This window comes from Ovis aries, chromosome 20 (assembly GCF_016772045.2).
Source record: "Ovis aries strain OAR_USU_Benz2616 breed Rambouillet chromosome 20, ARS-UI_Ramb_v3.0, whole genome shotgun sequence".
NCBI classification, from domain to species: domain Eukaryota; kingdom Metazoa; phylum Chordata; class Mammalia; order Artiodactyla; family Bovidae; genus Ovis; species Ovis aries.
The window spans coordinates 7,153,911-7,181,035 of NC_056073.1; the positions used below are offsets into that span (position 1 = coordinate 7,153,911).

The 27,125-nt window shown below is 47.2% G+C and overlaps 1 protein-coding gene across 2 annotated transcripts in view; it reads left to right on the forward strand.

The window, feature by feature from the left end:
- The first annotated feature begins 3,467 nt into the window (after window positions 1-3,467).
- The window catches only part of GCLC (glutamate-cysteine ligase catalytic subunit), a 45,077-nt gene continuing 21,419 nt past the window's right edge, over window positions 3,468-27,125 (forward strand). For both annotated transcript variants that reach the window (XM_015102643.4, XM_015102644.4), the window contains exon 1: window positions 3,468-4,074. In XM_015102643.4, coding sequence (XP_014958129.2) covers window positions 3,925-4,074 — 150 coding nt within the window. In that variant the 5' untranslated portion in view covers window positions 3,468-3,924. The remainder of the gene's footprint in view (window positions 4,075-27,125) is intronic.

The following is a 27,125-nucleotide window of genomic DNA, read 5'->3' on the forward strand; positions in this document are numbered from 1 at the left end:
CCGCCTCTGGGGCAGGAGCGGCGGAGCGCACTCCGACCCCGCGCAGGCTCTCCCAGGTTGACCCCGGGGACCGAGCCGGCACGAAGTGCTGAGTCATGGGGAGGCGGTGCCGCGCTCGGGGGCGGGGCGCGGTCACGTGACGGGGGCCGGACCATAACAACGGCGCGGCGTGCAGCGCCCGCGCCGCCTCCCCGCGCCACCCGCTGGCCCTCGGAGCCTGCGCAGAGCGCCACCCGGCCGCGCCCGGCTCCGGCGCCCGGGTTTTCCGCGCGGCCCTGGGGGCGCGGCTTGTCGCTGGCCCCAGCGCCCGCAGGGCCGGGTGCGGTGTTCGTAGAGTCACCGGGTTCTGGCCCAGTGGGTCTTTCTTTCTTCTGCAGAACTGACCCGGAATCCGCCTTTGGTGAAGGCTGTTTGTGCAGGCTACAAACGCCTTCTTTTCGTCCTAGCCATCGTTAAAGCACTGAACGTTCTATGTGGGGCTGTCCGCTGAGAACCCACTCCCAGAAGTCGAAACCCAACCGTGCTGCAATCTACGGAACAAACTCGAGGAGTAAACCAAAAAATGCAAAACACTAATAGAGGGGAATGAGTGTTGTTAAAGATGGCTTCCCATGGCCTTTGCAAGGCATCCTGGAGGTCAATTAAATAATATAACATATTGAAAATATTACTGTTGCAACATGAAATCAAAATAAAATCACTGAGATATTTACGTTCTTTGTGTGTTTCACCTTGAATCCGGTATGTGTCTTATCCTCACAATGCATCTCCAGTCCACTAAATTTTCTTTGGAAATATTTGCTCTGTATTTAGAGTTTACAAAATTAACAGATGAAAAAGTGGATTTCATACTCCCAATCTGTTCCAAGTTTACTTAGAAGTTTTCCAGTAGCCACATGGAACATCAATTTAAAATTTTCTACTTTTAGTGAATTAAAATCAAAGTAAAATTCAGTTTCTCCAATTAGCCACATTTCAAGTGCTCAGCCACATGTGGCTAATGGCTATTGTACTGAACAATGCCAGGGGATGCATATGTGAGATGAGATTTCAAGAATTACAAAATGATCCTTTGGATGCCTGGCTTGGGTGTGAAACAGTGACCAATACTATCCCTTCCTCCCCACTCCCACACCACCTTCCTTGCATTTACACCAAGCACTTTTTTTAGAGCTAAAGATACAAGAGGCCTGAATCAACTCTATCCCAGAGGAAGTCACTATCTAGCGTGGAAATATTTTTTAAGCGATTCTATCATGATGTAGAAACAGTGATATGTACAAATGCAACCAAAATACAGAGAAGAGTAACTGGGACCCAACGAATGTATAGGATTGTGTCAAATGCAGAATTCCAACCAGAGAAAAACAGCAGAAAGTCAGAATCACACAGGTCTTGTGATTGGTGGGGAGGGTACAAAGAAGATTGGGCTATGGACAAAGTAGAATGAGGCTTGATTTTTATCCCAGCTGTTGAAACAGATGATTGAAACATTATCTTCTGAGCTTCAAATACCCTCACATCTCCACTCACACTACACACACACACACACACACACACACACACACACACACACACCTGTGGACATTACAGCCAGACCTTGGATTTCCATGTCCCCAGACCCTGAGATGGGCAAGTCCAGTATGAAGGATGGGGAGAAGAGACCCCTATGATCATTTATCCATTTGACAATCAGTAAGTGTTCAGTTGCTCAGTCGTGTCTGACTGTGACCCCATGGACTGCAGCACGCCAGGCCTCCCTGCCATCACCAACTCCCAGAGCTTACTCAAACTCATGTGCATTGAGTCTGTGATGCCATCCAACTATCTCATCCTCTGTCGTCCCCTTCTCCTCCCACCTTCAGTCTTTCACAGCCTCAGGGTCTTTTCAAATGAGTAAGTTCTTCGCATCAAGTGACCAAAGTATTGGAGTTTCAGCTTCAGCATCAGTCCTTTCAATGTATATTCAGGACTGATATCCTTTAGGATGGAGTGGTTGGATTTCCTTGCAGTCTAAGGGACTCTCAAGAGTCTTCTCCAACACCACACTTCAAAAGCATCAGTTCTTCAGCGCTCAGCTTTCTTTGTAGTCCAACTCTTACATCCATACATGCCTACTGGGAAAACCATAGCTTTGACCTTTGTTCGAAAAGTAATGTCTCTGCTTTTTAATATGCTGGCTAGGTTGGTCATACCTTTTCTTCCAAGGAGCAAGCATCTTTTAATTTCATGGCTGCAGTCACCATCTGCAGTGATTTTGGAGCCCCCAAAAATAAAGTCTCTGTTTCCATTATTTCCCCATCTATTAATATCCCATGAAGTGATGGTACCAGATGCCATGATCTTAGTTTTCTGAATGTTGAGTTTTAAGCCAACTTTTTCACTCTCTTGCAGTTTCATCAAGAGGCTCTAGTTCTTCCCTTTCTGCTATAAGGGTGGTGTCATCTGCCTATCTGTGGTTATTGATATTTCTCCCAGCAATCTTGATTCCAGCTAGTGCTTCATCGAGTCCAACATTTCTCATGATGTACTCAGCATATAAGTTAAATAAGCAGGGTGACAATATACAGCCTTGATGTACCCCCTTCGGGATTTGGAACCAGTCTGTTGTTTCATGTCCAGTTCTAACTGTTGCTTCTTGACCTGCATACAGGTTTCTCAGGAGGCAGGTCAGGTGGTCTGGTATTCTCATCTCTTGAGGACTTTTCCACAGTTTGTTGTGATCCACACAGTGCTCACTAAATGTTAGCTGTAAGGGAAGCTGGCGCAGGAAGTACACACTTTCTGGTCTCAATACGTGTATGATCTAGCGCTGTCACTGTCAGCCTCATCTGTCATCTCATCGCTCTGTTAACACATTATTTTAACAGTTATTTGGGGGCGAGGTACCCCGTCCCTTCCCTTTGCCGCCAAGAGAGGGCCAACTCAAGAAGTTTCTAATATCCTCCACCTCCAACGTAAGCTCACAGGAGCGTCATTTTAATCGCTTGATGGGTGAATTGCAACCCTTTGGTTGCAATGAATGGTTCCTGTGCCATCTAAAGAACCTATGTCACCAAATAGTTAGAGACTGCACAAATACTTAATATGTTCACGTCTTAAAACCTATAGACAAATTTTCTTGCCACACCATAATGCTCTCAGCTGTTTTTATAAGTGTGAGGCCTTTCTCACCTAAAAAAATAATCTGGTGGAGTCTTCATTAGCTCGAATAATCAACTTTCTTCACCAACTCAGTTTCTCTTTTCGGATTACAAAAAAAGGAATTTCACTGAGATCATTCGTTTAAAGCCAGGCGGACTGCGGCCTCCGCGGATGCTCCCCCTGGACTCCGCCCTAACCACGCCTCCGCACGCCTACCCCGGGCCCCTGAGTCTCCGCGGGCGCTCGGCCCCACCCCTCACCGGACCCGCCCCTTTCCCCGCCCCTTCAGCAGCCTATTAAATCCGGAGCGGCCTCTCGCGCCCGGGAGTGGCCGGCGGGCGGACGGGAGTACTGGGCATGCTCAGCGGCGCAGGTTTTGGTCACAAGTAGGAAGGAGCTAGTGCACGACACCGGCAAAGAGAAGCGCCAGCCGCCGCCGCCTCGGAGCAGGAGCGGTGCGGGAGCCAGAGCGGGCGAGGGGTCGGGCGGAGGGCCAGCCAGCCAGCCAGCCCGGCCTCGGGGCCGCCGCCGCCGTCCGCGCGGTGCGCCCGATCCCTACCTAGGTCCCCGGGGCGGCGAGGACCCCGCGCTTGGGAGCCGGAGGGGACTGGACCCTCCCTCCGCCGGCTGGGGCCCGAGGGCGCCTCCCCCCCCGCCACACCCCACCCCGGGGTTGAGCCGCCGCTGCCTTCTGCGGGCAGCTGAGCGTCCGACCCGCGCCGCGCGCCCCGAGCCCGGAGCGGCCGCCGCCGGCCCCGAGGGCGGAGAGAGGGGGCGGCCATGGGGCTGCTGTCCCAGGGCTCGCCGCTGAGCTGGGAGGAGACCAAGCGCCACGCCGACCACGTGCGGCGGCACGGGATCCTCCAGTTCCTGCACATCTACCACGCAGTCAAGGACCGGCACAAGGACGTGCTCAAGTGGGGCGATGAGGTGAGCGCCCGGCCCCCCGCGCCCCTTTGTTCGGCGAGTCCCCGGCCCCCTCGGTCCGCGCCCTTCGCCGCGCTGCCCCGAGGGTCGGGCGCCCGGCGCTGTCCAGGGCCCTGCCTGCTTAGAGCCTCTGGCCAGACGTCTCTCTCCCATTCATTCATTTGGGGTTCCTCTCCATTCAGCAAACGCGGAGCAGGCGCTGGGAAGGCGTGAGCGTGCCAGAGTGTGACACCGGGTGCCTGGAGGAGTTTTCAGGCTGGGGTGTCTGCCGCCGCCGCCTATTGACCCACTGTCCCCGTCCCGTCTCAAAATGCCACTGAAGTGAAAGGGACTAGGTTGGTTTCAGAAGGCCGGTTGCTTTTCGGGATCAGGTCTAAAGGATTTCACTTCCGCCCCACCTCATCCAGTTACCTTTTAAGCCTCCAGCTTCTCATCAACCACCTCTCGACCACAACTTTATAGGTGTGAATTAAAACAAATTATGGGAACTCGGAGAGCTTCAAAATTAGGATTTGTGAGTGCCTTTCCATGGCCCAGATTTAGCCTGTAAACTTTCCGAATCCGTGCTTCCCCATGTGTGCGCTTCCAGGTGAAATGCCTCGAGTCTCTGTTGAACCATTATTTATTGGAAGGATCTGGAAAGCACTGCCTGCTGTTAAGAGTCTTTTCTGCCAAAGCTTTCTGTGTCTTCCTTGGCTTCCTGTTTTTAAGAATCACTTGTATATACAGTTCGAATCGAATGACTTCTCAAAAGGTCCATCTGTTTTTCGTGTTTTACGGCCCATGGCTTGCTCAGGTGTAAATTATTTATCTTCTCGGCAGTGTTATCACTCCTGACCTAAGTGTCAGGGTGCTGCTACACCAGTGCCCGATCTGTCTCCTTGCAAAAAGTTTGTTTTTCTATGATGGGAAAATGCCTCTGCCTCTCATAGTAGTTGAAGGAATTGTGCTCTTGTAAGCTAGAAAAGTAACTTGACTTGTAACACATATTTCTACTATATGGTTTGCCATACTTTATTGGACAGAAGAGGGGTACAGTATGTGTTCGGTGATAATTCTTCAGTTTTAGTCTAATCCTTGGTTTTGTTTTCAACAGCATCCGACATTTTATGTACTTGTATTTATGATCTATTCTTGTGTTCCCTCTAGATTTTTTTCTGTCCCACATCTCCCTTTTTTCCCACTAACAAACCAGTGTCCTTAGCAATGAGGACTGTTTAACAGAAACCACGAATTAGAAAAGTTATCTTAGATTTAAGAAATACCCACTGACCATGTATTATTACTCCAAATCATGCTTCAGTCATGTCTGGATAGTGTAGGATTTTCACAGAGAAATTCCTGCCTGCCAGTACTGACAGTCCAGTTGGGAATTGGGCAGCCTGACCCAAGGGGAAGACTTGAGATCGTGTAAACTTCTCAGGTGATGAAGAGAAAAGCCGCACTCTTCCTCCTCCTGGAATGGCACCTGACTGACACCTTAGTCTGCCCCAGGTTGTTCCTCTCTTCTCTCCTTGACCTGGGGCATTCAGGTGCTGGTTCTCTACTGTGGTACCTCTGCATTTCTGGGCAGAGAGAAGATGTGACTTGAGGGTTGCCGGGTGCGGGGCGGTGGTGGGTGGTGCGGGATCTCATACCTAAGTATTTGCTGGTGTTTGTGTACCTCTGGCATTATGTAAAGGTAATCACTGTTATGTTACCAAAAATTACTTTTCAAACTGGAGATCATGATCCATTAGTAGGTTGAGAAATAAATTTGGACGATTTTAGGAATCTGATTTTTTTATAACAGATTTTTTTGTCCAAAAGGATACATGACCCGATTCGAGAGTGGTTGAATCCACAGATGCTGAATGGAAGGCTAACTATGGGCCTTGAGCATCTGTGGATTGTGGTGTCTGGTGGGTCCTGGAACCAGCCCCTCATGGATACTGAGGGATGACTGTGTATTCATTTATGTATTTTATGGTCTTTCCTCCTCTGCTAGATTTTTGTCTCTCCAAGACTGTAAACAATGAAGAGTAGGATGAAGAGTATTGGTTTATCATACATAGCAAGGATATTGTGTCAAACCTGAATAATTTGAGTGTGTGGGGGGTGGTATGTTGGGTGCCTGTGTTGCAGTAAATTACTACTCTGGTTGCAGCTAAGGAGTTTGGAAGTCAGGGTCCCACACTGATCGTGTGAGGTGGGGTACTGAGAGCAGGACAGAAGTTAACACTGTTAGCACTGATCCTTGCACTTGGTGGGAGCTCCCTGTCACAACTACCGAGTAACGTCTGCAGGCAGGGTTAGCCCACAAGTGAGCTTGTCCGTATCCAGAAGCCTAGGCGACAGCCAAGAATCAGGCCAGGCAGATAAAAGTGGGGAAGGGCGTGGTGGGGGCTGTGGCCCCGGAGATGCACGTTGGCCCCACCAGACAGAAAGGGGTGTTTGGGACATGATACGTTGGGCTGTGTTGGTGTGATACCAAATTCTGCTCTTTCTGGAGGTTTTGGTGTTGTGCTTACAGGACCATGGTCTTGGATTAAAAAAAAGATGAAAGGAGTCTAAACCCGTGGTTGGAAGGAGAGCCTGCCATCTTGGAAATGCCTGGCGCTAGGGCAGTGTTTGATGGTGTTTATCGGGAAGAATTTGCTCTTGGAGCTGCCCTTGTGTTGTATTCCAAGGCCTGCCAATGGCCTGTGTGGTTGTGAGCCTCAGTTTTCTCCTTTGGAACAGAGTTGCTCCTCTTTGAAATCCCCCTGGGCATAGCTCGTCTTTAAACTGCCGACTGAGAGAGAGAAGGCTGGCACCAGCCACGGGCCAAAGGGGTTGTATCGCGCAGATGTGTGTGCTGGCTTTTTGGAGCTCACTAGTGTTTTCCCATGAGAACCTTACAAACAGGCAGACTCCCAGGTCAGCTTACAGGTACAGGTCTCCCCTTGAAAGTGGAAGATCCCAACCCCAGCCACCAGTGATCCCGCTGCTTCTGGAGGGAATTGAAGTTTTAACTCCCAGGTATAGAGAAGATGCTTCGTGTAGGCCCAGGATGGGGGTCTGGGGAAGTTGAGATGGCTGTTCCTGGGGGCCCTGATGTCCGTTAAGCCTTCTTTTATGCAAGAAAAAAAATAAGCACTTCTCTCTCCACAGCCCACACACAACGTTTAGGTACAGATTTTGTTTATAACTTGGAGTATGCACCTAGGAAGTTTATAAAAGCTGCACATGTTGCAGTAAACACGACTCCAATATCCCTCTAGCGTCAGCTACCTGCCAGCCTTTTCAGATACTTAGTGGCACAGGCATTATCAGAATTGAAATCTGCCTGACTCCAGGGACCTTTCTTAAATACATTATACCAGGTTTTGGATTATTTACAGTGTATGAGATTTCATCAAATTTCTTCAAAGTCTCCTGGTTAGAGAGGTATCCGAAAAACATTTTAAAGGGAACATACATTTTCCTGAGTTGTTTTTTTTTTTTTGACCCAATATTATAATGGCTTTCAAAGGAAAGAAGGTCAGTTGTCCTCTAATTAGCGGATATAAGTACCTGTGAACTTTTAAGAGGAAAATACATCTTTAATATTTATGAGTGCGTTGGTATCATGCCTAAAACCATGAGAAGGATTTATAAAAGGCTGGCATATCACTCACTGAACTTCAAATTACTGTGTAGGTTGAGGATGCTTGCATGACTAATTAGAAAACGCATAGCTTGTTAATAAGCTTATGGTTTTATAGCAAAACTAACATCCTGAACTATAAATCTAGAAAGGACAAAGGCATAGCCATCTGAGTCTAATCGAAGGTTCTGTGTAGCTTTGGACAAGTTGCTTAACCTGTCTTAACCTCAGTTTTGTCATCTGTAAAATGGAGAAAGTCATTCCTTCCTTATAGAGTTAGTAAGATTAAATGAGATAATGTTGGTGAAATGGCTTACAATCAGTGCCTTGTCTTTTAAGTAAGACTCATAAATGGTAGCTTAAGATATGTGCTTGGAAATGTTTAAATATCCAAGATACCATTCATTTAAATTGTCTCATTTAAATAGCCATGGTCTTTGGGGAATGAGGCATTCCATTTTTTGTGGGTTTTTAACTGAAATTTGCCATTCACATATAATGGTGTTCCATTAGCTTAGTCAGTCATGGTTTATTGTATTTCTGAACTGCATTTCAGAATTTAAAATGTATTCTTTTTTTATTTTTTTTAAATCTCAGTTTTATTTATTTATTTACTTTACAATATTGTATTGGTTTTGGCATACATTGACTTGACTCTGCCACAGGTGTACACGTGTTCCCCATCCTGAACCCCCCTCCCACCTCCCTCCCATCTCATCCCTCTGGGTCATCCCAGTGCACCAGCCCCAAGCACCCTGTCTCATGCATCGAACCTGGACTGGCGAACCTGGACATGTGATAATTTACATGTTTCAATGCCATTCTCCCAAATCATCCCACCCTCTCTCTCTCCCACAGAGTCCAAAAGACTGTTCTATGCATCTGTGTCTCTTTTGCTGTCTCACATACAGGGTTATCGTTGCCTTCTTTCTAAGTTCCATATATATGCGATAGTATACTGTATTGGTGTTTTTCTTTCTGGCTGACACATTTGAGTCAGTTCTAATGAGGTGGATGAAACTGGAGCCTATTATACAGAGTGAAGTAAATTTTTTTTTTAATGCATTATTTGACACTGACTTCTTAGAATATGGTTTTGAGCACAGATTGGTCGTCGTGTGCTCTCTGCACGTGAAGCACAGTTGCTGCATCTTTCCCTCTCTTCCCATACATCATGGACATTAACAGCCTCTACTGACATTCTAAAGCTCTGCGATGAAAGCCAGGGAAAAGAGCGGAACATGATTGGCACCTTCTGGTGATTCTCTCCCTGCCCCCTCCCCCCCCTATAATTACCTTTCTCAACCAAGAGGTTCATTTTTGAAGATGAGAGAACCAGATCACTGACCCTGTGTGTACAGTTGGGGTTTTGAGCTGGATTTGAGCTGCACTGGTCCACTTTATACATGGATTTTTTTTTTTTTTCAATAAATACGTACTACGTGATCTGGACTGTAAAGTTAACATGCAGATGTCAGGCTATGGCGAGAGTCGGCATCGCTGACCCCCTCCTGGTTCGAGGGTCAATTTCGTTTATGTTAGGAGCTGAGTTTGGGTGCTTCCTCTGGTGTCCATCTCACTTTGGGAATTTCTTTCCCCTTGTTCATTTTGTGTTGTATAGTTTTATGTGGACTTTCTTTTTAAACCAGTTTCATTGAATTATAATTTACATAAAATAATACACGCCCATTTTAAATGTAGAGCTCAGTGACTTTTAAGAAGTGTATACAGCTAGATACCTGCTACGGCAGTCAAAACTTTAAAATATGAAACGTATATATTGTATATAAAACGTTCATGCCCTCCAGAAGTTCCCCTTGTGCCCTTTGCAGACAAGTGAGACTCATACCCCCTCAGGTGATTCTGGTGCTTCAGCGCGTCATTGGGAAGCTGCCCTAGAAAATCCCCGCCTTATCTAGATAAAGAAAAGGGAAGTCATTCCAGGCGAGTGAGCAGTGTAATAAAGGTGAGAAGGTGAGCGGCTCTGTGCCTGGCGGTGGTGTCGGCACAGTGAGCGGGCAGGATGAGCATGCAGAGGGCTTTGGATACCTGGAAGCTTTGCTGTACCTTAAAGGCACGAGGAAAACACAATGGAAGGAAAGATTTATTCCTTCCGTACACCTGGCTCACCTTGAGGATGTTTCCAGACCTCTGAATGAGTTACTAACACCCCGTCGTATCCTTGTTGAATTCCTCTCCAGGAAGAGGAATATCCAGGATACCGTTTCTAGTGGTACCACTTTCAGAAATGTCTAGAAGTGGTGTTAGCAAATGTACTTAACAAGAACTCTGTGGGTAGCTTCATTTTGAAGGAGAAACCTCAGTAAAGTTCAGTGTAAGACCCCGAATCTTAAGATGGCAGAATATTATTTGAGCCTCTCACACAGAATTTGTGTTTCTGAATGTTTGTTTCGACGCCCATGTGAGTATGTTGTTACACGGGGCATTACTGCTGTTGCGTTAACTGGATAGGCCATATCCTAATGAGCTTGCTTATTCATATCCTCTGTTTATACATTTGACCAAGTTAGGTGTATTTTAACAGCATTTTTTAGATATAGTGGACATAAGCTGCACATATTTAGACTGTACAATTTACTAAGTCTTGACATAGATATAATGTGTATATATATATACACATACACCTGTGAAACCGTCACCACCGTCAGCATAATGAAGATGCATCGTCTCCAGAAATATCCTTGTGTCCCTTCACAACTCGCTTTCTGTCCCCTGCATCTGTAGGCAACCGCTGACCTGCTTTCTGTCACCGTAGCTCAATTTGCATTTCCTAGTTTCATAGTTAGGAAATCACACAGCGTGTACTCTTTGGTCTGGTTTTTGTCCTGAGACTCATTTGTGGTGTTGGATGTATCAGCGGTTCGCTCCTTTTCATTCCTGAGTAGTATTCCACTGTATGTATACACGACAGTTTGTTTATCTTTTCACTGTTTGAATTGTGTCCAATTTTTAGCTGTTACAAACAAAGCTATGGAAGTAAACGTTCAAGTTTTTCTATGGACTTAGGCCTTCGTCTATCTTGTTTATTATGTAGGAGTGATGTATGTTAACTCTCGAAGGAAACTACCAAACTTTTCCAGAGCGATTGTACCATTTTGTGTTCCCATCCTCAGAATATGCTGGTTCCAGTTCAGCCATATTCTTGTCACCACTTAATATTCAGTTCAGTTCAGTTCAGTCGCTCAGTCGCGTCCGACTCTTTGCAACCCCATGAATCGCAGCACGCCAGGCCTCCCTGGAGTTCACTCAGACTCATGTCCATTGAGTCAGTGATGCCATCCAGCCATCTCATCCTCTGTTGTCCCCTTCTTCTCCTGCCCCCAATCCCTCCCAGCATCAGAGTCTTTTCCAATGAGTCAACTCTTCGCATGAGGTGGCCAAAGTACTGGAGTTTCAACTTTAGCATCATTCCTTCCAAAGAAATCCCAGGGCTGATCTCCTCCAGAATGGACTGGTTGGATCTCCTTGCAGTCCAAGGGACTCTCAAGAGTCTTCTCCAACACCACAGTTCAAAAGCATCAATTCTTCAGCACTCAGCTTTCTTCACAGTCCAAGTCTCACATCCATATGTGACCACTGGAAATACCATAGCCTTGACTAGACGGACCTTAGTCGGCAAAGTAATGTCTCTGCTTTTCAATATGCTATCTAGGTTGGTCATAACTGTAAACATCTTTTAATTTCATGGCTGCAGTCACCATCTGCAGTGATTTTGGAGCCCCCAAAAATAAAGTCTGACTTAATATTAGTGTCTTTAATTTTAGCCATTCTAATTGACTTGTGGTGGTATTTCATTGTATTTTTTATTTGCATTTCTCTAAGACCGCTGATTTTAAGCACCTTTCCATGTGCCTATTTGCCATCTGTATTTTTTTTCTTTTTTGGTGAAGTGTGTTGAAATAATTTGTCTGTTTGAGTTGTTTTCTTGTTACTGCGTTTTGAGAGTTCTTTGTATTCTGGATGTAGGTCTTATATCAGATACATGCTTTGCACATTTGTGTTCCCAGTCTATTTTCATTCTCTTAATTGTGTCTTTTAAGGAGCAGAAGTTATTGGTTTTGATGAAATCTAATGTCCTTTTTTTTTTTTTTTTTTTTAAGGATCATGTTTTTGGTAAGGAACTCTTTCCTTAGTTTTACATTTAGGCCTATGACCCCTTTGGAGTGAATTTTTGTATATGATGCCGGGTATGGATTTTGTGGTTTGGTTGCTTTTGCACAGTGCTCTGGCACGGCTTGTTGAAGAATCCTTTCTCTGTTGCTGAAGGCCTTTGCACATCTTACACTGTCTGTCGCCTCTGCGGGTGTGGTTTCGTTTCTGGACTCCACACTGTTCGTTGATCTCTTGATCTTTATGCCAATACCACACTCTCTTTTATTGCTATAATTTATAATTATAAAGTTTTGATCCCAAGTAGTGTTAACTCTCCAACTTTGCTCTTTTTCAACTTGTTTTGATTTTTTTAGGTTCTTTGAATTTCCACATGAATTTTAGCACAGCTTGGCAGTTCCTACCCAAAGTGAACCCTGCTGGGATTTTTGTCTGTGGTTGCATCAAATTTATAGATCATTTGGGGAGAGCTGACATCTTAACAATGACGCTTCCAACCCAGGAGCGTCTCTCCACTTCTTTGTTTTTCTCTCAGCGGTGTTTTGTAGTTTTTGGTGGCCGTCTCTCATGTCCTCTGTCAGATTTATCACTGTCTCATATTTTTTATTGTAAATTGCGTTACTCTTTAAGTTACAATTTCTGATTGATTGTTGCTAATACATTAAAATGGATTTTATGTATTTATATTGTATCCTGCAACCTTGTTAAAACTGTGTTTTGAACATATGGCGTACAGTTCTAGTAACTTTTAATGTTTTTGCTAATTCTATCTTTGTCATTTAAGGTAAGATTCAATTGATTTTTTTTTTTCCTCTTTATTTTCAGTAGGTTCCTCTGCTTCTTTGCATGACTGATAATATTTGGATGCCAGATGTCATGAATTTTACCTTCTTGGGTGCTTGATATTTGTATTTTCCTAAAAGCTTTGTTCTGAAAGATCACTATTTGGGGATGGTTTGATAGCTCAACCAGTAAAGAATCCACATGCAATGCAGGAGATGCGAGTTCAATCCCTGGGTCAGGAAGATCCCCTGGAGAAGGAAATGGCAACCCAGTCCAGTATTCTTGCCTGAAAAATCCAATAGACGGAGGAGCCCGACGGGCCACAGTCCAAAGAGATGCAAAGAGTCGGACACAACTGAGTGACTAAGCACGTTTGATCCTTTCAGGTCTTTCTTTTACAATTTGTTGGATCAAGAAGTCTCAGCTTAGGGCTAGTTATGCCCTTCTGCTGAGACAAGGCCTTCAGGAGGACTTGCCGCAGTGCCCTGAACTAGGAGTCACTCTGTTCTGGCTTGTGGGAAGGCACCCTGTCCCAGCTTTGGGTCCTTGCCTCTCAGGTGTGGTTCAGGTCAGTGCCAAGTCCTCAATACGGACCCTCTGCAGATCTACGGGGTTGTTGGTGCAGCTCTCTTCTCTTTGGTCCTGTGACCTCTAGTTGACTTGGTTCCTTCAGACCTTCAGCTCTCTGTCTTCGATTCAAGGAGCCCCCTTCCCCGACAGGCTCTGCTTCACCTCCCTGCCCAGGGTCTAGTGCCTCTCTGCAGGCAGGAACCTGGAGCATATGTCGGTCTCACTCACTCAAACATTTTCCTTGTATCACAGGTAAACAATGGGAGGGTAAAACTGATCGCTATCACTCCATCTTGATCAGAGGTGGAAGTCTTTGCTGCACCTTTTTTGTTTTTCCTTCAGCTTTTCTCTCCTTTATCTATAAACTTTGTCCAAAAGCTAGCCCTCGTGCTTACGTCTCCAGCAACCTAGATTTAGTCAAATGTTTAAAGTCAGGATTTTCTTTGCCTTTATGCTGTAATGTTCATTACTTTGTATCACTGTTTGTCTTTGGTTAAAACACAGTTATTTTGAAGTTTGCATACATGTGTAAAAATGGGCTAACTTGAAGGTGGGAGCACAGCTCAGGTCTTCTTCCAAACAGTTGTGTGATCTTCGGTGCAGAACTTCTGGACGACAATTTCCTCATCTGTAAGACTAATCAAAAAATTCTGTCATTTGGTTTTAAATTGTATGCTTACTTGTGTATATATATGTGTGTGTCAGTTCAGTTCAGTCGCTCAGTTGTGTCCGACTCTTTGCAACCCCATGAATGGCAGCTCACCAGGCCTCCCTGTCCATCACCAGCTCCCGGAGTTCACTCAAACTCATGTGCATTGAGTTGGTGATGCCATCCAGCCATCTCATCCTCTGTCATCCCCTTCTCCTTCCCCCAATCCCTCCCAGCATCAGGGTCTTTTCCAATGAGTCAACTCCTTGCGTGAGGTGGCCAAAATATTGGAGTTTCAGCCTCAGCATCAGTCCTTCCAATGAACACCCAGGGCTGATCTCCTTTAGGAACGGTTGGATCTCCTTGCAGTCCAAGGGACTCTCAAGGGTCTTCTCCAACACCACAGTTCAAAAGCATCAATTCTTCAGTGCTCAGCCTTCTTCACAGTCCAAGTCTCCCATCCATACATGACCACTGGAAAAACCATAGCCTTGACTAGATGGACCTTTGTTGGCAAAGTAATATCTCTGCTTTTTAATATGCTGTCTAGGTTGGTCATAACTTTTCTTCCAAGGAGTAAGCGTCTTTTAATTTCATGGCTGCAATCACCATCTGCAGTGATTTTGGAGCTCCCCCCGCCAAAATAAAGTCTGACACTATTTCCACTGTTTCCCCATCTATTTCCCATGAAGTGATGGGACCAGATGCCATGATCTTCGTTTTCTGAATGTTGAGCTTTAAGCCAACTTTTTCACTCTCCTCTTTCACTTTCATGAAGAGGCTTTTGAGTTCCTCTTCACTTTCTGCCATAAGGGTGGTGTCATCTGCATATCTGAGGTTATTGATATTTCTCCCGGCAATCTTGATTCCAGCTTGTGCTTCTTCCAGCCCAACGTTTCTCATGATGTACTCTGCATATAAGTTAAATAAACAGGGTGACAGTATACAGCCTTGACGTACTCCTTTTCCTATTTGGAACCAGTCTGTTGTTCCATGTCCAGTTCTAACTGTTGCTTCCTTACCTGCGTGTATATAGATACAATTTAAAGGAGGAGGGCATGGCAACCCGCTTTAGTATCCTTGCTTGGAGAATTCCATGGACAGAGGAGCCTGGCAGGCTATGGTCCATAAGGTCACAAAGAGTCGGACATGGCTAAAGCAACTGAGCACAGCACGTACAATTTAAAAAAAAAAACCTTTTTGATCTCACTGCATGCTTTGTGGGTTCTTAGTTCCTTGAGCAGGGATTGAACCTGTGTCCCCACATTGGAAGCAGGGGTCTTAACCACTGGGCCTCCAGGGAAGCCCCTACAATTTTTTTTTTTTTTTTTTAATAATTTACTGGGCTTCCCTGGTGGCTCAGTGGTAAAGAATCCGCCTGCCAGTGCAGGAGACACGAGTTCATTCCCTGGTCTGGGAAGACCCCACATGCCTCAGAGCAGCTAAGCCCGTGAGCTACAACTCCTAAGCCTATGCTCCGGAGCACGCGCCACAGCTGCTGAAGCTGGCGGGCCTGGGAGCCTGTGCTTCGCAGCAAGAGGAGCCCCCGCAATGGCCTGTGCTCCACAGCTAGCAAGGAGTCCCCGCTCTCCAAAACTGGAGCAAGGCCTCAGGCAGCTGGGCTCCTCTAGTTGGGGTGCACGGGCTTCTCACTGCGGAGGCTTCTCTTGTCGCAGAGCATGAACTCCAGGGCACAAGGGCTTGAGTAGCTGCCGCACGTGGGCCCGGTCGTTGTGGCTCCTGGGTTCCAGAGCGCAGGCTCAGTAGTTGTGGTGCAGGCTTAGTTGCTCTGTGGCCTGAGGAGTCTCCCCAGCCCAGGGATCTAACGCGTGTCCCCTGCATTGGCGGGCAGATTCTTTACCACTGAGTCCCAGGAAGCCCTACAATTTCAACTGTATCTTTTCAGCTATTTGTTTCAGAAAACAACTCCACATAACTTACGAAAATCAGGAAATGTGTGCAAGAGATGGTAGAATCCATTTCATTTCCTATTCCTGTTACCTTTTTGGGTTTTAGCATTTTTCAAAGAGAACATATTTTACTGGCTCCTGGAAAAAGTAGTCTAATTACAAACCCATTGATATTAGGTTTTAATTTCCTACATAAACCTCTGAGCCTCACAGTGGTTCCATTTAAAAAGGCAAGATGATATTGCAGAATGTTTGTTTCAGAAAAGCTAAGACTTCAGCCTCCCTTTACGTGTGGCAAAACACTAAAGACTTTATTTCTGTGATGGACGACTTTTATGTATTTGTCAAGTGACTGCTGTTTATTATGGACTTCCCATGGTCGGTCATGGGCTTGAAGAGAGAAACTGAGCAAAGGGAGGCGTTCTCTGCCCTGGAAGAGCGCCAGTGGCGTGCCGGCGGGGGGGGCGGTGGGGGCACAGGGAGGAGGGAGAGGTTTGCTCTCTACCTGCAAATCCTGGGAGCCTTAGAGATGGGGGCAGGATGGGGGACTTCTGGGAGGATCTCGGATGGAGGTGGCAAGGGCGCCAGGGAGGGGCGTGTCCAGACGTGCAACTGTGAAGTTCCTGAAACTGAGGGTCTCTGCCATGGCGTGGGACCAGAGCAGGGCAGGGGGCGAGGGTAGAGGCCGAGGCTGTAGAAGGGCCTCTGCGATGGGCCGTGCATTGCGCCAGGGTCTGGCGATGGGAGTGTCAGTCTAGGAATGGTGGTACGGAATCCTGGGTCCCTTCAGAAGTGAACTGAAAGTCGCTCAGTCCTGTTCAACTCTTTGCGACCCCATGGACTATATAGTCCATGGAATTCTCCAGGCCAGAACACTGGAGTGGGTAGCCATTCCCTTCTCCAGGGGATCTTCCCAACCCAGGGATTGAACCCAGGTCTCCCGCACTGCAGGCGGAGTCTTTACCAGCTGAGCCACCAGCGAAGCCCAGGTCCCTTTGGAGGGGGTGGGAAAATTGCCTGGGAAGGTAACTGGAGGCTAGGAGCTCCTGCAGAGGATGCCTCGTTGGTGGGGAAGGGGAGAGAGTGTTGCCTGGAGTGGGGGCCAGGGGGCTGGTTCCTGCGAAACTGCTTGGGCCTTCTGGGTTGGGACCCTCCAGGTGAAGGAGCCCCATGCTGGTGCAGCAGAGATACTGGGCAGAGGAAGCCGGCGCAACATCTGGGCAGGCTGTGTTTGTGGTGGGGCGGCCGCAGGCCTGCAGACAGGGCTAAAACTGAGGAGGGCGAGGTGCCTGACCCAGAGAGGAAGCCTGACCAGCGCCCCTGAACCCAGCTGACCCCCATGAGGGACCCAGGCATGTGTGGGACCCCAAGAAGGACCTCAGGGGCGGTGGATCACCCTGGGGGCAGGGAGGGCGGCAGGCTTTCAAGGGATTATGGGGACGGGAACGGAAGTGAGCCCAAATTGGCCGGTTAGGCAGGGACCGGAGGCTTTGGCAGAGACCAATCCCGAACATATTAAGAACTTGGGAAAAGAGCAAGAATTGGTTTCCTGCCAAGATAAATGGCACAAAGCCCATGCGTGTTTTCACAGCTTGTAGGGTCCTTGAAATCTTGATTATGAGTCTCAGAGAGAAACAGAATTGAGCTCGGAAAGCATACGCATTTTGGTCACTGAACTTAGTAGCCAAGGGGACTGTATACTGAAACTGATCATAAAGGATTGAGTAGTTCAGAACGATGACCCTGAATTGCCACCTCTTAAAGGCTGAGTTTCTCAGATCTTGTTTGAGAAATTCAGGAATCATAAGCGTTAGACATCCAGCCAAAAGAACACATCTTCTGCATCCAGAAAGCTTGGTTACCTGTGTCGGTGTATTTTTGGAGAGTTCCTACGGCCACGGCTCCACTCTGTTTGGAGAGCTCTCAGTGTTTTTAGATGTTTGTGTCTGCTATGGTCAGGATTTAGTAATTGAACTTATTTCCACAACAAGGTTACAAAAGAACCCCCAAACCAGATGTTCGTAATTAACGTAGATTTTCACACAAACCCACTGTCCTGTCTCCCATGCCCCAGGCCTGTTTTTCAGTCCTGTGGATTCAGTTAACCTCTTTCTGAACTGTGTGCTGAAGAAGCAGGGTTTTAAAACAAACCCAGAGGCCAGAGCCTCTGCGAACGTTTACATTTTTTTTGATTTAAAAAAGGTTTTTTGTTTGAAAGAATATGCTGAGCCCTGGAAGCCTCAGAGCAACCTAGAAAGGTTATTTGGGAGCACTCCCCTCATTTCCCGCTCAAGTGTTCACGTGTTTACACAAGTTGGGCGCTTGGAAGGCACAGCAGCCCGGCCTGCGGTGCTGCCTCGGCCCAGGGCCGCTCTGGCTGGGTGAGAGGGACCCAGGGGTCAGGAATTGCTGGCCTCAGAACGCAAACAGCCGCAACTAGGAAGCAAGTATGTAGCACAGAGGGCATACACTTTACTCCTGGAAGCCTGTCCCAAGCCCTCACCCAGAGATCACCCACTTCGTACGCTGTTCCTGCACGCCGGTCGTCTCTTTCCTCTGCTCAGGGTGAGCTACATAGTGAGAAACCAGTGCCAAGAGCAGCTTGGAGAAGCAGATCTAGGCGCGGTAGCCGGTGGCTGCCTCCCAGGTCCTTGCTCTGTTATGCCTCTCCTTACAGAAATGAACTTGCCTGGAGTCTGAAGCCTTCGTAAATGGCAGTGTGTTTAGTGTCTTCCTGTTGTAGCGCCAGAGGACGTAATCAGCTTTAGGAAGATTTCCACTGATGTATGCATACAGTCTAAGAGATCATGTGCTAGAAGGGGTGAGCCTTGGGTAGCAAGACAATGGATTTGAACAGAAACTCCCTTCCTGGCAATACAGAGTATGCAATGTCTTGCATTTGAGAGGGAACGAAAAAGAGATGGTCCTATACTGTGAGAATTTCTGGAAGAGTGTAACTACAGAAACAGTAGTTAAGAGTTGGAAGGGACACGGTGGTTCTTTTCCATATTTTCCAGAGATTAAAACATGTCCCTAATGTCCATGATTATAATATTTGTGAGGAGAGAGGGGAAATTGCGACTGCTCTGGCCAGGGTAACCACCTTCCACAACTTCACCAGGCCCAAGTGTGGGTGGAGCCCTTGGATGTGGGGCCAAGAGGGGTCCTGGTGTTGGGAGTCAGCCAGGGGTCCTCTGAAGAGTAGGCGCTTGACCAGAGCCCCTCCGGAGCCAGCTTCCCAAAGGCCTGCGGCCAGAGCTTGCCAAGCAGATAGCAGAGGTGCCGTGCAGGCCCAGAGAAGCATCAAGGCCCCGCGGTCACCTTGGTGCGGCCTGGGGGCAGGACTGGAGAGGAGGGGCTGGGCTGGAGCAGCCGGGCGGCCGCGTGGCATGGGCGCTGCCTTCCTCTAAGTTTCAGACCTTGGCAGTGGTTGAGAGGGGAGTGACTTGATCCGTGCCTGCTTTCGCAGTGCTAATGGGTGTTGTGCCAGAAGGCTTTCCTTTTACTGAGACCCCGGGTACCGGAAATAAATGCCATGAGAAGCAGCGTTAGGGTGAAATATTCATGATATTCTGCTCTATCTCAAGTCTTTTGGGTAATGTTGATTACAGGCCATCGTGCCCTGCTAAGAACACTTGCAAGACACCATTCTGCCTCAATATGTGTGCCCCTGCGCTGAGACCTTAGAAGGTAATCCCCAGTAACACTGGAGGATACGTGGACTCGCTTCCGCTTTAGGCACTTGACAGGCGTGATTCTTTGTAATCACTAGTGACCCCCTGAGGTAGGCGTTATCCTCTTTTTATACAAGAAAAAAATATACAGCCCTTCAGTTCAGTCGCTCATTCTTGTCCGACTCTTTGCTACCCCATGAATCGCACCACGCCAGGCCTCCCTGTCCATCACCATCTCCCGGAGTTCACTCAAACCCACGTCCATGGAGTCGGTGATGCCATCAGCCCTCTCATCCTCTGTCGTCCCCTTCTCCTCCTGCCCCCAATCCCTCCCAGCATCAGAGTTTTTTCCAATGAGTCAACTCTTCGCATGAGGTGGCCAAAGTACTGGAGTTTCAGCTTCAGCATCATTCCTTCCAGAGAACACCCAGGACTGATCTCCTTTAGAATGGACTGGTTGGATCTCCTTGCAGTCCAAGGGAGTCTCAAGAGTCTGTCCAATACCACAGTTCAAAAGCATCAATTCTTTGGCGCTCAGCTTTCTTCACAGTCCAACTCTCACATCCATACATGACCACAGCAAAAACCATAGCCTTGACTAGACGGACCTTTGTTGGCAAAGTAACTTAGGTTTAAATGAGGCTCCAAGCCGAGAGGAGGCTGGAGGTAGAAGGGGAAGGAGTGTGTGTGTGTGTGTGGGGGGGGTGACGGGGGAGTGGGCTGCTGTGATGAAGGTCTCGAGCCACTGTGCAAGGCCAGTGTGCTTTCAGGTCTGAAATATGGAGAATGTGCAGTCACTTTCTCTGTCCTCAGGGCAGATGTTAACAGGTTTAGTGATGTGACTGCTGCCTTCTCAGCTAATCTTCTGCTGGCAGCCCAGCCCTGGGAAAAGCGCAGACACAGATGAGCCTCTCTGGGGATCAGGCTAACCTCACCTGATAGTTATGCCAAGGAGCGGACCTTGGACCCAGGCTGCAGGCCAGCATCAGCACCCCAAGTCAGGAGCTCTGATGTATCTGAGATTGTAGCCTTTCCCCGTGAATTGCAGGCTTGGTGGGAAGGGGCTTGGGTTGGCGCATCTCCGTCCCCCAGACCCCGTCTTCGGCAGGTCAGAGCTGCTGGTGGGGCCTGCCGCAGCATCCAGGGCCTCTGTGAGACACGGTTATGAGAGACCCTCCCTATGATGGAAGGACATTCGACTGGGCTGTGGAATCCTGGGGGCTTGGGGGGCCCTCTGAACGTAGCAGTGGCTTGGGAGCTGGACATCCTGTTTCAGCACCAGCTCTCAGTCTCCTTAGAGAGCATCACCCCTTCCTTTGTCGGGTGGGTTGACCTACCACCAGTTCCTGAGAATGAAACCCCTGAATTTCTCCTGTCTCCACAGTGGTCCCTGAGCTGGGGCCAAGTTCTTTGCTAAGCACACTCACAGGGGCCAAGCTTGCTTTGTCCCTCTCTCACCTGGAGCCCAGAGCCCGCCCTCCTGAAGCTCAGAGTTCTCCTGCACCTCATGGGAGTCCTCCAGGGGCCCTCACTCCTTAAATCCAAGAAGTCACATGTGCCTGCTGTCTACAGTAAGGGAGAGGGTGGTGTTTTTTTTCCCCCTTGACTGCAAGGTATCGTCCCCTGTAAGAGATTCATCCGTTTTCCCTCCCTGCCCTCTCCCCAGCTGTGCACTGCAGAGCCGTTGGTCCATGGCACCCTCTCTTGTCAGCCACTTGGTGACCAGGACCCTGTTCTCAGAAAAAGCCAAGGAACTTACTTATCCTCAGAATCTGGAAGGTTCTAATCTACAGATGTTTTGAGATAAATAAGAACTACTGTGTGCTTCCCGGTGGCTCAGACCATAAACAATCTGCCTGCAACGCAGGAGACCTGGGTTTGATCCCTGGGTTGGGACGGTCCCCTGAAGGAGGGCATGGCAACCCACTCTAGTATTCTTGCCTGGAGAATCCCATAGACAGAGGAGCCTGGCGGGCTGCTGTTCGTGAGGGAGTCGGACACAACTGAGCGACGAAGTCCAGCACACAACGAAGTCCAGCACATAAGAACTATTTATATTTACAATATTGTTTCTTTAGGAGGAAGTGTCTTCTGACTTAAGTTTCTGAGTTGCAGAGTACCCCTGTTGATGGCCACAGCAAACATCCCCTTTGATAACTTCACATAATCTGCTGTCTTTTCTGAGTTTAATTTGTAAGAGCAGGCCAGTTGGGTTCTGCTAGTTTGATTCAGAAATAAGGTAGGAGTACTTTAGTCTGGCCTTGATTTCTTGTTCAGTCGCTCAGTCATGTCTGACTCTGCAGCCCCATGGACTTGCAGCACGCCAGGCTTCCCTGTCCTTCACCATCTCCCAGAGTTTGCTCAAACTCACGTCCATTGAATCAGTGATGCCATCCAAACATCAGAAGATTAAAACCATATGCCTGACATGTAGTGGCATGGTTAAAAAAAAAATCGGCCAGTGTCAGTTCAGAGGCCCAGAAGGTAGAGGTCTCACAGCATTTGTAGGACGAGAAAGAGCCAGTCTGCATGCAGGATTCCCTTTGAACCAGCAGCAGTGCCTCAGTAAGTGTCCAGATACAATTCCAGGAGGAGAGCTCTCCCAGTGCTGTACAGTACCACTTGCTGCAGTAATCGAATTGTTTGCAATTCCCAGTTAGGAACTTGGGAACTGAAACTTTTATTTAATTTTAAATCCAGGAAGTCACACCTGCCTAGTGTCTCCAATAAAGGAGAGGATTTCCCCCCCCCCCCCATTTACTGAAAAGTCTCGTTGTCCTCTTTCTGAGATCCATCCGTTTTCCCTGCTCTCTCCTGAATCTTAAAAGTTTTTCACCAAGGCCTCTTATCTTAATCTTGGCCTGGGAAGAATTTGTTTTGGTAGTGATTCAAGGAAGTCACTTTACTTAATCATATAAGAAATTCGTCATTTTACGCAGTGTTATCTTTGAGATTGATGTATTATAAATAAAGAGCCTCTTGCTTGGTTAGCTGAAGTCCAGGTCTAGGACACGCCAGCGGAAGACCAGGCCAAGGTCACTTTATTTTGTGTAAACTTCCCTGATGTGCACCCTGTGTCATCCTGTGGTATGAAACAGCATTTCATAGTAGGGGAAAGTCAAAATAGAACAGATATTCTAAGAGTTTGATGTAAAATTATTTATTTTTGGCCCGTGTGTTTCTTTTTTGTTTTTTTTTTTCTATTGAAGTATAGTTGATTTACAATGCTGTGTTTTGGGTGTACACCAGAGTGGTTCAGTTATATGTACACATATATATACACATATATGTATAGACATAAACACATACCTGTATGTATGTTTTTTTTCAGATTCTTTTCCCTTAGAGGTTATCACAAAATACTGAGTATAGTTCCCTGATGTAACTTTAGAGTGAGCTGCTGCTGCTGCTGCTAAGTCGCTTCAGTCGCGTCCAACTCTGTGCGACCCCATAGACCGCAGCCCACTAGGCTCCCCCGTCCCTGGGATTCTCCAGGCAAGAACACTGGAGTGGGTTGCCATTTCCTTCTCCAGTGCATGAACGTGAAAAGTGGAAGTGAAGTCGCTCAGTTGTGTCCGACTCTTTGCGACCGCATGGACTGCAGCCCACCAGGCTCCTCTGTCCATGGGATTTTCCAGGCAAGAGCACTGGAGTGGGGTGCCATTGCCTTCTCCGAGAGTGAGCTACTAAAATGTTTCCTTTTGGGGAAAACAGGGCAGTTTTTAAAAGAACGGCTCTCCAGTTGCAGTCTAAAATATCACCATGTACAGGTGGTTGCTGGACTTGTGGCGGTCAGCTCAAGTCCATCCACCGTTTGAAGCGCAGCTGTTCAGATCCTGCCGCGCAGGTCTTCGCTGTTCCACTGCAGGTAACTCTGAAACCAGGTAGCATCGCCGTGGCGGGCACGCCCTTGGGTGTTCCAGGCTTGGGTGTCACGCTCAGCATGGAAATGGGTGCCATCCAGCTGGATGGTCGAAAGTGCTCGAAGACCTTGGTCATTAACATTTGCCGTGTGAGGGCACCGTCTTCCGGGCAGAGGACAGGGCCTCTCACTTTAAAGCAGTTTATGATCTCGAGGCGGGGCTACGTGACACGGTCCCCTGGGGGTGCGGGCTCAGTTTATCTGTATCTCTGGGCAGCCAGCCAGGTGATTACACTGCAGTCAGGGTAGTTGTCAGGTGGAGGGCTGTATTTATGAGGACCCCCTCCTTTGCCTGGCCAACCCCTTGCCCCAGGAAGCTTTCTGATCCCCCAGGTGGAACCAGACCCTCCTGTTAACACAGGCCCAGCTCTGATGGTCATCCTGAGCTGCCGCCCAAACCGTTTGGCTCCCTTGGGTTATTGACTGTCATTCCAGGCCCCACATGAGCTTGAGAGCAGGAGTCGTCCGCTTGGCTTTGCACCTGCATTGCTCCCAGCACTTGCCAAAGATAGGACCTGAGTCAAAGGACTTGGAGAGGGGGCTGCAGGACACTGCGTTTCGGCGCTCGTGGGTCATCAGCCACTTAGAGCCTGATCGCAGGACAGCTTCGGGCTTGTTCAGGAGATCAGTGTAAGGAGAAAACCAGGTTTCTTAGAAACAACAGGTGGTTCCAGTAGGAATCAAGAGTACTCCCAGCCTTGGCAGGTGAACGGGAGGAGCTGGCCCTAAATCCTGAATTGCGAATGTCAGCAATGTGGCTGCAGCCCACTCCTCCAGGGCTAAGTGCCCCCACCCTGCCCTCCTCGGCCTGACCTCCTGGGCACAGGTGTATAGCGGTGGAGTCCTTCTCCCAGTGCCTGGGAAGCACTTAGGTCCTCATTGTCCCCAAGGATGTGGTGATGGGTTCCCCTCTCTTGAGAGGTCAGATACCCATGATAGGTTAGATACTTAGAGAGGTGGCCCAGGGACCTTTGTATAACTTTGTTTCAAAGAGATTTGAACATCCCTTTTTTCTAATGTACACAGAAATTGACAGAGGGACTTTCTCAAAGTACTGTCTCCCTAAATAGGGAATTGCCTATGGCTGATTCTGAGTCTTAATAGATCTAGATTCCAAATCAAGCACTGTTTTCATCTCTGGGAAGCAGAAATTTAAAACTTAATATTTTATAAAATGTCTAGGCTTTCCTCAAATTCTGAGCTTTCTGAAACCCTTACCTTCATGGTAGAGTATCAAAATGCCTTTAAAAAAAAAAAAAAAAGGAAGAACATTTAAATTTTAAAGTAATTAGTGCTATTTAATGACTTGAATTCTAAAAATGTCAGCATTTTAATATTACGTGAATAGTACTGTTAACTTGAGCTTTAATGCCACAAGTGTCTCACTGTCTGTGTTCAGCATTGACTTACATCACCCTCCATTAAAGTTCTTTACTTTTATTGGCCTAATTGCGGGTGAACACACAGCCCCTCCTGCTTGTGCAGACCTGCGTTGGATGGCTGGAAGGCTACCGTGTCCAGGCCCTTCCTAGCAACCCTCTATCATTAGTAAACCACGTAGTAGTCTTTTGGATGTGCCTTTGTCTTTGATTCAGCAGCTCAGAAATATTAGTGACTTTTATCCTAGTGGGATAGCCTTTAGTCTTTGAGCAATAGAAAGTTAAAGGATTTTAACTTTATTTGTAGAAAAAGTAGTGCACATTTTAAGTAGAGTGTCTCAAAAACTAATTGGGCGTTTCCGTTGGGCCTGTTCTCCTTGCATTTAAAGAGACGGCGGGTGGGCACCAAGTAGTAGTGCCTTAAATTATTTGCAGGGAGTTGTAATCTGTTCGGAGAACAGATGGCTATTTTTGCTCCTTGCAAATGATATGCTAATCGTGCAGATTTGAATTAGTCACTCTGTACCCATTTATAATGCTCCTTGGGTGTCTGCCTTTAGAGCCGCGTTGTGTGCCGTGCACGGAGAGAGACACTGCACCACGCCAGCATAGATGGTATTTGAAGTTAGCAGGCAGAGGCCAGTCCTTAGAATCATGTTGTGTGCAGAAGGGCCTCAATGTCCTGTTTTGTTTTCCCTTTGCTTTTGTCTTTTCCTCTCATCCTTTGTATGTAAATAGGAAGTTTAGGATGGGGACAAAAATCCAGAAATAATTCCCTGTGGCTTTAGGCATTTTATATTGGGAATGCATTCTTCTAATGTGTCACTTTTTGTAACTGAACCAAACTCCCTTACTGTTCTAGATTGGCGCCTAAAGAATGAGTTGTTTCTTTGAGGGCTTGTATGAACTAGAATTGGAGATAAACATAAATATATTGGGATGGAGGAAGGGGTAAATAAGTTAACAAAAAGCTGAGAGGCTAAAGAAGCCTTTGGAGCCCTAATGCAGAAAAATGGAGGAGGTTGTAGGGGATAATTCAGAAAGCCTTAAATTTGAGTTTATAAAATGTTCAGGGAATTCTAGGCCTTCTAAACTTAGATTTTATCCCCAAGATAAGTAAATTTTATCCAAAAGTTTCTCTTCCTCTTGTAAATATTCTGTTTTTCTCTTTCACTTGCTTAATGAGATCATGGGTGATTATTTTTTAATTAAGGAGGGTTTGGTTTGTTAGCATTTTAAATGTCACCCATTTGGCTGATATTTAAAGCTCAAACTCAGTTTGAGCTTTCTGTTCTATTGCCCTACCCAAGCTTTAAACTTGTGTGATTCTGAAAACAGGATTTCAATAATTTCAAAACCAGGAAACTAACAAAAATAATTGCAATATAGGTTGTATAAATTCGTGCCAACGTTCTTGCTCATTTTGATAAATAGACAGCCAGTGGGAACCCAGTCAGCAGGGGAGTATCTCTTCATCTCTGTTTCCGGAAGAAGCATGTTATCTTGTTAAGAAGATGACTTCACCCCAACAGATGGTGCAAAGCAGATGTGTTGGAACCAGTGATCGAAGGAGGAGGGCTCCTTCTACCTGGAGCGGGGCAAGGACGGTGTGGGGCTCAGAATGCAGCACAGAGCAATGACCATCTGAGCTGGGCCTAAAGAGGCAAGCCAACCCATCAGTTTAGATCTCTACCTGGAACTGTGTGAGCTCCTCTTCTATGATGGAACATCAGGCCTACTTCATAAAGTGGAGGTATAATCCAGGCTGAGAGATTTGCAGCCAGTATTAGAACAGTTCCCTGCCTCACAGCTTACAACAGTTCTTTTAGAAAGCTTATTCCTATCCTTATCCAAGATTGAAATCCTCTGTGGTCCTAGCAACAAGTTGTGCTGGGCCTTGAGACCTGGCAGGCCAGGGTTCAGATCGCTGCTGACACTCACTTCCCCGGGGCAGTCCGCTCAGCCTCTTTGTCCATCTGCAAAGTGGGTGATCGTGCCTACGGTGTGTGGTGGGTAAGACGAGGATCCAGAGGTTCCAGCAGACCACTGCTCATTATGCTTGTTTAAAGGTAAAGTTGTTTCTCATACTTAGGATATTTTCATATATCCTCCGAGACCTAACAAAGTTTCCTGTTCCATCAGGTTTTAGCTTTTCAGGAGCCCTGAATCTGTAGGTGTTACCTGAAAACTTGTAAACGTTGGGAGCAATTCCAGATTCTGCAGCCTGCAGCTTCCTGGAATTTGAACACTGAGTGATTGTACAGGTGCAGAGCACACGTTTCTGGCTCATGTACGTAAATCAAGCCATCTTACTCATTTTTTTTTTTTTTGAACTTAAAAAATTCGTAATAGAGAAGCAAGAGTAGGGACTTGAACTCATCAATAAGACAGCTGTCTCGATCTGCTCAGGCTGCTGGGACAGATACCGC